At 31.9% G+C, this 12,241-nt stretch overlaps 1 protein-coding gene across 1 annotated transcript in view; it reads left to right on the forward strand.

Annotated features, from left to right (window-relative positions):
- Positions 1-12,241, forward strand: part of LOC144837398 (uncharacterized) — a 47,517-nt gene that overhangs the window by 658 nt on the left and 34,618 nt on the right. The window contains exon 2 of the mRNA XM_078692476.1: positions 1,459-1,551. Coding sequence (XP_078548602.1) covers positions 1,459-1,551 — 93 coding nt within the window. The remainder of the gene's footprint in view (positions 1-1,458; positions 1,552-12,241) is intronic.

Genomic DNA, 12,241 nt, shown 5'->3' on the forward strand with positions numbered 1-12,241 from the left:
CAACATTCATTGGCATTTATTTGATTTTGTGGCAGTTTGATCCAATTTGGTCATCACAGACAGAGAAAATAACATGCTCATTTGAACCTTTTTTGATTTGCACAACAAATGATATTATGCATTTATTTACATAAGTTAGGCCGAGATATTTTGATTTGAAAACTCCCTATTTATTGTGGTGGTAAGCCATGTCTTTACAGTAATTTAGTTAATTTCAGAGGAAGTGACTATCGACACATCTGGCTGACTAGTTAATATTATTGATAAGGCCTAGGTGGCCTATGCAAATAATCTTTTTAATCAATGCAGGTAACCTATTAGTATCAGTGTACTGTACACAGTATAATACATATCTCGGCCAACTTTTTATGTTTATAACCAACTATAAGTTTGTTTGTTTAAATCTGAAAGCACCCTCTATTGACAGAATGCACTTTCATTTAATAACCATTAGTTTTGTTAGTACACACATTCATAAATTATTTAGATGTCAGATGTCATTTATAAAAATTGTCCTACAGTACATTTAGTTAATTCTAGACCAGGATGTTGTTTGCGGTCCGTCGTCATTCTCATGTTTAAATTAATAAATTTATTTTGTTCAAGGATTGTTTGTTATATTTTTATTAACAACTTATCACTCTAAATTTATTAATAGATGTTAATTCATCGTCATAAATACAATTCCTAGTAGATGTATTTACTAAGTATACCTGTAGAGACATATTTAGTTTAATGTCATCATGTTTAATGTGGATTAATCCAGTGATTTATGGCATGTTTAATTACATTTAGCATCAACTAGAATTAAAAGACCTTTGGTAGTTTCCAATGAGCTGCCACATTATTAAATTAAAACTGAAATCTGTAGAGTATTGTATTGTTACTCACATTAACAAGCCTACAGCAGTTCAGATTTTATCAATACGTTCTACAGTATGATGTACAGTACTATAGAATGTGGTGTACAGTAAACCCACTTTGGTGTGTAGTATGAGGCTACCAAGTAGATAAAATCCTAATCTTGTATACATTATTTAATTGAACAAACCCTGTTTCTGTATGTTGGCCTACCATGATTGAGAGTACTGTACATATGAAATAAGCCTTACCAGTGTACTACTACTACTACTACTACTACTACACAGTATCAAACCTGCTAAGGATACAGCATGTACAGTACACTTTAGTCCTCAAGTATACTGTACTGTAAACTATAAGCCCACCTGTATGTAGGACATAATGCTGTACATTTTAGCCCTTGCATACTGTACAATATAATGTACAGTAAGCCTACCATCTACTGTAAATGTGGGCCAGTCAATTTCATGTTTAAAATGCTGTGAAGGGCTGCTAACCGTACTGTACTATTAAATTAACTGCTACTATACAGTGAGTACAGAGTAATATAAAATTGAGTCCTTTCTTTCAAGAAGTTCCTATTCTTGTTCTTTACAGCTTCTTGCCGTTGATAGTGATACAGAATTGAAAGACGCCACTGACAGAATACAGACAGCAGATATATCTTCATCACCAACCTCCCTGTTGAAGGTAAGAAAAGTTTCATTGAATACATACAGTTTAATATTATATACTGTACCGACAGTAAGGGTCTTGTGTTGGATTTCACTTGTGCAACAGCAACAAAACATTAAAGCTTAAAAAAACACCACCACACAAGGCATTAAACCCAATAAAATTATGAAATAAATATGATTTATTTTAATATAATAATGAATCAAAAAAATATAATATGGTAGGTAATTTTTATTCCATGTGATCATAGCAAACAAGGATAGTAACCAGCCACAATAACAATGGGATGGGAACAAGGATAACTGTACCTGTATATACTATCACAGGTTGACTTGATGCTCCAGTGTTACTAATTTGCAAACCAAGATAAATGTTATGCCGTTTACAATTCCCAAGCCTCCACATTTTATTGAATAGGGATGTTATGTTGGATTAAACATGCCTCGTAATATACTGTAGTAGGCTATGATGCTTATAAAGTTCAGCGACCTAGTTCCACATTGTCATGAACTACAAGTTAATTGATACTTAAATTAAAATAGATATTTAGAAGACTTTCTAGCCACTTTGCTATAATCAGGCTAAACGGTTATGGTGAACCAGAATGTAAACTACCTTCATATTGCATTCTTGTTGCTACAGTGTTTCTGAATTATACAGGTAGGCTTAACATAGTGTATACCTAATTTACAGTACACATATTTATTGTAATGTAGGATAATTATCATCAGGCACAAAGACAGCAAATGCATACGGTACAGTATATTGTGTAGGATACAATCCATAGGGTATTCAGAATTCATTGGATGCTTGCATCGGTAAGTTTGCGTCCATTCATAACTTCATATTGTGATTTGGCAACGCTGCTATCGGACGCTTCTACAGTACTGTATCGGTTTTTTACAAATTTCACATACAGGAAATAGTACACTAGGCATCAACAGTTTTTATACTAATAATACAGTACCCATTGACTACATTTAGAATATTATTTATCAAGACAAAAATTCATCTTTGAATTTAATAAAGCACTTGACCCTCTTATGAGAAGTTTAATATCAATGAGAAGTGAATTCCTCGCCATATGTTGGCCTGTGGATATTTCTGTCAATTTAAAAAAACTAGAAATACCCATGTTTTAACACTAGTATGGCCAATCCCTATTCATGAAACTCTCCTATTTTGTTAATGGGACATGAGAAACCTTACAAATTATGCTGAAGATCAAATAAGGCTGACAAATATTGAAATAACTACAGTAGGCCTAGATATAGTTTATTTCAGTGTCCTTAATTTCAGCCTACAGTAGCAGCTGCCACTGAACTACTAGCCCTTTTCTTGCTACTTTTCTACTACTAGTGTAGTACTGTACATTTTAAAGTTTGGGATAGAAAAAAATTGATGATGAGAAAAATTGCCAGAATATATGGATCATACCATTTCAAAATAGGGGTATTCATTAATACATTTGGACATTTAACCAAAGCTACAGACATAGCTATAATGCACTGTAATTTATGTCTGCTGCATTATGCAACAAATTCCAATTATTTTTATTTGTATAGTAGTCGCATTTCTCGATATCTGGTGATAAATTACGAAAATGGAAATGAAACATTAACGTAGAGTGAATTCCAAACCTAGGAAAAATGATATTTTTATAAAATATATTTTATTTAAATTTATTGGGAGAGCTTTAAGTTTTTTGTTTAGTATTTTCAAATTACAGTAGTTAATTTAAAAGAAACAGAAAAAAAAGTGGTATGATCATCTAGCATTCTTTGTAGACATCAATTGCTATCGTGGTAGACATTAATCGTAATGGCCAGAACTACTTACAGTAGTTTGTACAATTGACGCACTGTATGGTTGGCTTGTACAGTAGTATAGATGTCAGATTTTAGTCTGTAAATTTTAGATTTAAATTCAAAACGAAAAGATGATTTCTCAGTAAACAATACACAGAAACACCTACGCACATGACAAAGACTAAATCGAGAGTTTGATCAATTCCACTTACGTGTATTTTGATTCACTCGTTAATCTATTTTGCGGTACTTACCTTACTTAATGTATGACATGCTAATTCTTGTATTACTTACAGTAGTGTCCAAGTACATGATGTGATGATTTAAATATCATAACTAAAACATTCGATAATTTCAGAGGATCGTTTCAAGTCATCCATCTAACCCGTGGTTGAATTACGTGTAAATGATCGAAAGAATATTTATCAGTATGAGCATTGTGTACAATTATTAAAAAAACATTTATTAGTAAGAAATATTGCATGTTTATCATGTAATTTTTTATAGTCTACTCTTTGATTAACCATTAGTTTTAACAATAACAGAACAGAAAAGAGGCCAGATAAAGAGAACAAATTCTGTGCAGTACTAAACACCATTTACCAGTGTGAAATAAGCCTTTAGCTCTGTCTACACTATCAAAACTTTATGTGACAAAAAAATGTGATAGTTTGACGGAGCTTTATACAGTTCACATACTGTACAGTATTCTTTACACTGCTGTTTTGTTTGGCTTGGAATTGATGTAATTTGCTAATGCAAGGCCTACCCAATGCACTTAATGTCAAGTTAAAACAAATTGAAAGAAGTATAATTTCGCCCCAAGCAAAAGTGGATAGAAGCTGAAATGCTTACAGTCTGTTTGTTTCTGTGATATATTATTACAAGAAATCTGCATCGACGAATTGACGTCAACTCTAAGTAGATGATACAATTTTCATTACTTAATAATTTAGTTTATCTAGATGAAAGAGACAAGATAATCTATTGATACTTCTGACCAATCAGAAGCCAAGTACTCCTGCCCACATGATCCAGGTGTATAGCTTCGCCACAATGTGGGTGGAAAATTAAATGTTGTCATATGCTCTAGGGTAGGTGTTAGATTGAAATTTAGCTCATTTAAAAGCACTGAAATAAACCTTTGAGAATTATTAATATTATTGATTGATATTTTCCACACGAAACAAATATATTATTGCACAGTGCATTCAGTAAAAGAAAGAATTATTTAAATACTGTACAATACAGTAGAATCTATATCTGATAATACAGTACTAGTACTACATCCATCATTCAGATGAAAGTAAGACTACAGTACAGTAATTGACATTGTCATTCGCAACGGACTTCGGCCAAAATACAAAATATACAATGCTACAATATGAAGTTTACAGGGCTAGAAATTTCCTTTTTTATCCATCAGCAAACCTTTACTTTAGTTATAAAAATATAACTACAGTAGCAATATGAGACACATACTATACCTTAAGCTCTGTCTACACTATCAAACTGGTTTGAAAAAGTGTGATGTGCCCAAATATGGTAGTGATATGCCCAAATATGGTAGTGATATGCCCAAATATGGTAGTGATATGCCCAAATATAGTAGTGATATGACAGGAGCTTCAGACTTGAAACAAATTAGAATGCTCTCGTCTGTTGCCGTGGACTATAAACAGTTTGCAATTAGGAACAGAGTTTGTTATAGAATTAATAGATTTGTTTACATTGTGAAAGCTAAGCTGAATAAGAAGTAAAGCGGCGATGGCATTAGCATCAGACTTAGAATTTCAAACCAGATGACATCAAATTCTTATTTAAGATTATGGATTTGTTTGTAATCCTGGTCTAAATTAGCCAAAAGAATCTCATTACTTTTTCTTTCTATTAAAACATGAACAGTGAACATTATTAATACCAAGCTACAGTATAAATCTAGCTATTAGTATTACTCTATTATGATACTACAGTATTAATTACAGTATATTATGAACAAATTTATAATTTATAAGGAATGAAGAATTACCTGTATGTAGACTTAATTATCAACATTAAGATTATGTATATGATCTTACAGTAATTTAAGGGTAGTCTGAAAAAATGACAGTGATGGTACAGTACAGTAGTAGTACTGTATACTTTTTTGCTTTAAATTACAGGTTTTTTACAGGTACTGTAAGTCTTTTTTTTTCTGCTCCATTTTTGGTCAAAGTGAATGATGGAATACAGTATCAAAATGGCATATATTCAACCAAACAAAATTTAGATAAACAAAATTTTCAGGGGGACAATCAATACCTTTAACATTATATTATGCTTAAATGTTACTGAGGAGGGCTAATACATGAGCAAGTCTCAATTGTAGAGATGTTTTAGTTCTTAGACATCGTAATTATTCATGGCATCTTCATTGCCACTTGTTCACATCTGATGCCTGGTCCATGGTTCTTGTTGTACCTGTAGAATACATCTTCTCTAACTGTAGACTGTGTACAGTAGTACTTCATTCTCATAGTGCTATTTAACATAATTCCTTTAGATTAGCAGCACTACTATTTAAGTGTTGTAGAGTGAGAATATATCTTATGGAGTAGTTTCACACTGCTTTTGTTGTCGGTAGGGAATTGGCACAATGTGTATGGCTGCCATAAACATGATGTGTCTCTACAGTAAGCAAAGAAACATTTTATAAAAAGGTTACATAACATTTGCAAAGTGTTCAGATAATTTAGTTTATTACAAAAAAAATGCTGAATGTGGACTATACTGAAAAACATTTAATGCATAAAAAGTTTAATCTTTAGTTTTTTACCGTTTATTGATTACTACAGTACAAGATGTATTGAGATGTATTTTGTAGTTTTGCAGAAACTTGTTTACATTAGACCAACTGAATGCATAACATACTATATTTAAGATGTCTTTGCTCTCCAAGAGGTATAATAAAATCTAATAATAATGTTGACTGTAGCTCATCAATAATTATTTTATTGTCCTACAGTATGTCATGAGTAGTTTGAATTTCACTTTAGTTGGATGACGCGGCATTATTTATGTTGATATAGTAACAATAATAATATTAGACTATGAAAACACAATCTCTATCATTCAATCTCTTCAGCCAGCCCCTTTCATGAGTTTTTAGAATTGAATATTGTCATAATGATATTTGTTGTTTCAGGCTCCTAAATTTGGAATAAGCTATAAATGAATTACTGTACGTGTATATTGCTTGTTTTTATATACTGTATGTAGTCAATATTTGTGGAAATAAAACTGCATTAAAAATAGAAGTGAGTGGATGGGAATAAAATAATTTAAAATGTTAATAGATTTTTTGACCATGCAAATATTCAACAAGGTGCTTCCCACTATTGTAGTATTTGTCTATTTTTGTATCGCCGTCATCATCATCATCAGTTATGCCTCTCATCTTGACACTTTCCACTATTTTATGCAATTTTGTCATAGGCAGGATGGTTTGTTTTCCATTTAATGTTTAAAGTGCATTTATAGATTTTGTTTTTCCTCATGGCCATTCTTAATTTTATGTTTTATTTATTTAGTCCAATCAATTTTTGCAGTTACTGTACATCTTCGGGAAGTCTTAACATGCGTCCATACCAAATGGTTTTTTTGATTTGTGACTTTTTCCTTTGTCTATTAATTTGATTTCTAACATTTTTCTTTGTACTGTATTGTATATCATATCATTGTTGTTATTATTATAGTGTTAATCATTGTGTGAAAATAAAACTATGTCGGAAATTATGAGTGCGTGGAAATGTAAAGCATTTTACAATTAGTTACTTTTGATCTTCTAAATTATCAGCAGCGAAATAACAGTTATGCCTCCCAGTAGTGCAGTTGTCTATTTGATATCAATTTAAATTATGTGTGTTAATTAGTTTCATAATCTGAAACTAAATCTAAAGTGTGTTAACGATACATGTCAGCTATCTACTGTACGTCCTGATTGATGGTAACAATAGGGGTTACAATCTACGACATGTTCTCCACCATTGAGTTATGTCTGTAATTTTTGTTGGCCGAAGATTCTAAGCATGATAGCAATATTTCATCGTCAATCTTCGACGGTTTTCTTTCTCATCGATTCATAACGCGTATACCTTTCCAACGCCGTCTGCGGACTTAACTTGAACAAACAGAGAATGTAAATAATGCTACACTAACTGCAAGTTGATCCATCATATAGACATGCTGATATAATATGATCTACAGTATATTGGGGCCTGGTGAAGTGCTTATTAAATATCTTGCCAATATACTGTACAGGTATTATCATAACTTTTGGCTGATTTTAACATGGATGATACATTTGTCAAACATGTTTGTGATTTTGCCAGAAACAATAAGCTGCAAGGTTTGGACTTGCGCAGATCAATTCTCATATGTGATTATCGTTCTTGAGTCTGTCCATAAGTCTATCGTTCTTGAGTCTGTCCGCGTTGATGCCAGAGCTTGTTACAGTATTATTGCCAAGAATTGGGATTTTTTGTAGCATAAGTGACAAAACACTATTTAATGTAAAATATTTTTATACATTGTATGACCACTTTTGACATTAGTTTTTTTTTTGTTTGGACCTTGTCACCTAAGCACATAACATTTTGCATATTATTATGATGTTCTATTCAACAACCACCCACTGAAGTCTTTTTACATTTAACAGAAATGGTCTGTCGATTAAATATATTATTTTTAAATATTTTTTCCAAACATTTGGGTTTACCGTGACAAACAGTTGAAGACTTTACATATTTTGTTTACTATAGTACTCTGTAGGCTGGCACAGATCATCTTTACTAGCCTACAGTATGTAAAGTACCAGAAAGAAAAACCTGTAGTTTAAGTAAGACTAAAAATTATATAATACTGTACTACTGTATGGCCCAATAATGATGTTAAAATGTTTGTTTTTTAGACTTAGCAGCTGTGTACTACAGTATATTTAAGACGAAGCTATTAATTAAATTAAATGTACAGTATGGAACTGTAGGCTGTTTTGGAGAGCAATTGAAATAGAGCATTGGCCCAGTATGCCTGCTAGTGCTATAGTCAGGAAATCATTGATGGCCTCTTAATTTAATTAAGTCGGTACGAAACCTGATTCTATTCAACTGCCACACATCAAGATCTATGACATTTTACAATTACCGCCGCAATGCCATTCAAATCAATCCATACCATTTCTATAATTGTATTCCAACAGAAACATATTTGAAATTTACCATTAGGCCTTTTGAAACTTAAACTATTGCGAAATAATATTCTTGCAATTGCATGCAATATGAAAGGCAGTGGAATATCCTTATCTTTGAAATCTAATTGTCCCAATTTCTTATTCAATGAAACTACATGTATTCACAGTGAACGATCTAGGATTTTTAAATGCATGTTTACAGCCTAAAATGAAAATTTATTATTATTGCTGTAACTTTTGCATTTACATAGTTAAACCAAAATTTAGTAGCGTGTGTGTACATTCTGCTGATGAACTATGACCTTTTATTAGGAATTAATTACACTAACAATTGAACTCAATAAATTGTATTGTTACATAGTTGTGGGGTATTGCTAAACTGCGCAAACTGCGCAAACCAAGCGCAAACAGCGCAAACCAAGCGCAAACCTAAAAAACCCTGCGCAAACCTCCTCCAAATGGCTTATTATTGGTTCTATCATGACCAGGACTATCATAGCAGGTAATTTATGGAAAAAAAAATTATGAAATTGCTGAAAGTTGGGCAAAAAACATCATTTTTTGGGTAAAATGTCAGATTTTACAATGTAAATCGCGCAAACCTAAAAAAAAACCTGCGCAAACCTCCACCAAATCACTTATTATTGTTTCTATCATGACTAGGACTATCATACCAAGTAATTTATGAAAAAAAAAATAATGAAATTGCTGTAAGTTGGCTTTTTTTTTGGACAAAAAACATCATTTTTTGGATCAAATGTCAGATTTTACAGTGTAAATCGCGCAAACCTAAAAAAACCCTGCGCAAACCTCCACCAAATCACTTATTATTGTTTCTATCATGACTAGGACTATCATAGCAAGTAATTTATGAAAAAAAAAAAATGAAATTGCTGTAAGTTGGCCTTTTTTTTGGGCGAAAAACATCATTTTTTGGGTAAAATGTCAGATTTTACAGTGTAAATCGCGCAAACCTAAAAAAAACCTGCGCAAACCTCCACCAAATCACTTATTATTGTTTCTATCATGACTAGAACTATCATAGCAAGTAAGTTATGAAAAAAAAATAATGAAATTGCTGTAAGTTGGCCTTTTTTTTGGGCGAAAAACATCATTTTTTGGGTAAAATGTCAGATTTTACAGTGTAAATCGCGCAAACCTAAAAATACCCTGCGCAAACCTCCACCAAATCACTTATTATTGGTTCTATCATGACTAGAACTATCATAGCAAGTAAGTTATGAAAAAAAAATAATGAAATTGCTGTAAGTTGGCTTTTTTTTGGGGCGAAAAACATCATTTTTTGGGTAAAATGTCAGATTTTACAGTGTAAATCGCGCAAACCAAAAAAACCCTGCGCAAACCTCCACCAAATCATTTATTATTGTTTCTATCATGACTAGGACTATCATAGCAAGTAATTTATGAAAAAAAATAATGAAATTGCTGTAAGTTGGCTTTTTTTTGGGGGGCGAAAAACATCATTTTTTGGGTAAAATGTCAGATTTTACAGTGTAAATCGCGCAAACCTAAAAATACCCTGCACAAACCTCCACCAAATCACTTATTATTGGTTCTATCATGACTAGGACTATCATAGCAAGTAATTTATGAAAAAAAAATAGAACCAATAATAAGCCATTTGGAGGAGGTTTGCGCAGGGTTTTTTTTTTGGTTTGCGCTTGGTTTGCGCAGTTTAGCAATACCCCAAAAGAAAAAGAAACCTACAGCAATTTCAAATTTTTTTTCCCATAAATTGTCTCCCTATATAGTTCTAGTTGTGTTCTAATAAATATTAATTGGTTTGAAGGAGGTTTGCGCAGCTTTTTTTGGGGGTTTGCGCTGTGAAATCAGTAATTTTCCCAAAAATTGAAGTTTTTCACCCAAAAAAAGGCAAACTTAAAGGAATTTCAAATTTTTTTTCCCATAAATTGTCTCCCTATATAGTTCTAGTTGTGTTCTATCAATATTAATTGTTTTGAAGGAGGTTTGCGCAGCTTTTTTTGTTGTTTGCGCTGTGAAATCAGTAATGTTCCCAAAAATTGAAGTTTTTCACCCAAAAAAAGGCAAACTTAAAGGAATTTCAAATTTGTTTTCCCATAAATTGTCTCCCTATATAGTTCTAGTTGTGTTCTATCAATATTAATTGTTTTGAAGGAGGTTTGCGCAGCTTTTTTTGTTGTTTGCGCTGTGAAATCAGTAATGTTCCCAAAAATTGAAGTTTTTCACCTAAAAAAAGGCAAACTTAAAGGAATTTCAAATTTGTTTTCCCATAAATTGTCTCCCTATATAGTTCTAGTTGTGTTCTATCAATATTAATTGTTTTGAAGGAGGTTTGCGCAGCTTTTTTTGTTGTTTGCGCTGTAAAATCAGTAATTTTCCCAAAAATTGAAGTTTTTAACCAAAAAAAAGGCAAACTTAAAGGAATTTCAAATTTGTTTTCCCATAAATTGTCTCCCTATATAGTTCTAGTTGTGTTCTAATAAATATTAATTGGTTTGAAGGAGGTTTGCGTAGCTTTTTTTGGGGGTTTGCGCTGTGAAATCGGTAATTTTCCCAAAAATTGAAGTTTTTCACCCAAAAAAAGGCAAACTTAAAGGAATTTCAAATTTTTTTTCCCATAAATTGTCTCCCTATATAGTTCTAGTTGTGTTCTAATAAATATTAATTGGTTTGAAGGAGGTTTGCGCAGCTTTTTTGGGGGGTTTGCGCTGTGAAATCAGTAATTTTCCCAAAAATTGAAGTTTTTCACCCAAAAAAAGGCAAACTTAAAGGAATTTCAAATGTTTTTCCCCATAAATTGTCTCCCTATATAGTTCTAGTTGTGTTTTAATCAATATTAATTGATTTAACGGAGGTTTGCGCAGCTTTTTTTGGGGGTTTTGCGCTGTGAAATCAGTAATTTTCCCAAAAATTGAAGTTTTTAACCCAAAAAAAGGCAAACTTAAAGGAATTTCAAATTTTTTTTCTCATAAATTGTCTCCCTATATAGTTCTAGTTGTGTTCTAATCAATAATAATTGTTTTGAAGGAGGTTTGCGCAGCTTTTTTTGTTGTTTGCGCAGTGTTTGCGCAGTTTGCGCAGTGTTTGCGCAGTTTAGCAATACCCATAGTTGTGTAATGTATTCAATTGCATACATATTCCATCTGTTGACCTTTTTCTCAACTAATGTCTACATCATGATTCATAGTCTAAAGTACAGATGTTGATCAATGTTTATACACTACAGTATGTAAAGCTCGGTCTACACTATCGAACTTGTTTGACAAAAAAGTGTGATGTGCCCAAATATTATAGTGATATGCCATCATCATGTCCAGATATGGGCACATCACATTTTTTTGTCACATAAAGTCTGTAGACAGTGCTTTAGTAACATTTTAATTTTTTTTTCTTTATGATACAATAATCACCAAGACTAAAATGAAGAAGTTACAGTAGTGATCGGATCATTTAATTTAAACATTGTTATACATTGTTATTCATTTACTGCAGTAACTACATTTTTAAAATGCAATAATGTATGATTCTTTGAAGTTTACGAGTCGGTAACCTAAATACAATAAACAGTGGCTGATTATATAAAAAAAAATAATCACTGTACAGAAACTATACTGACATAGTATTATTATAGTCAAATCAATAAATTAAAAATAAATTTTTCATGCAT

Source organism: Antedon bifida, chromosome 1 (genome assembly GCF_963402885.1).
Source record: "Antedon bifida chromosome 1, ecAntBifi1.1, whole genome shotgun sequence".
In the NCBI taxonomy this organism is placed as follows: Eukaryota; Metazoa; Echinodermata; class Crinoidea; order Comatulida; family Antedonidae; genus Antedon; species Antedon bifida.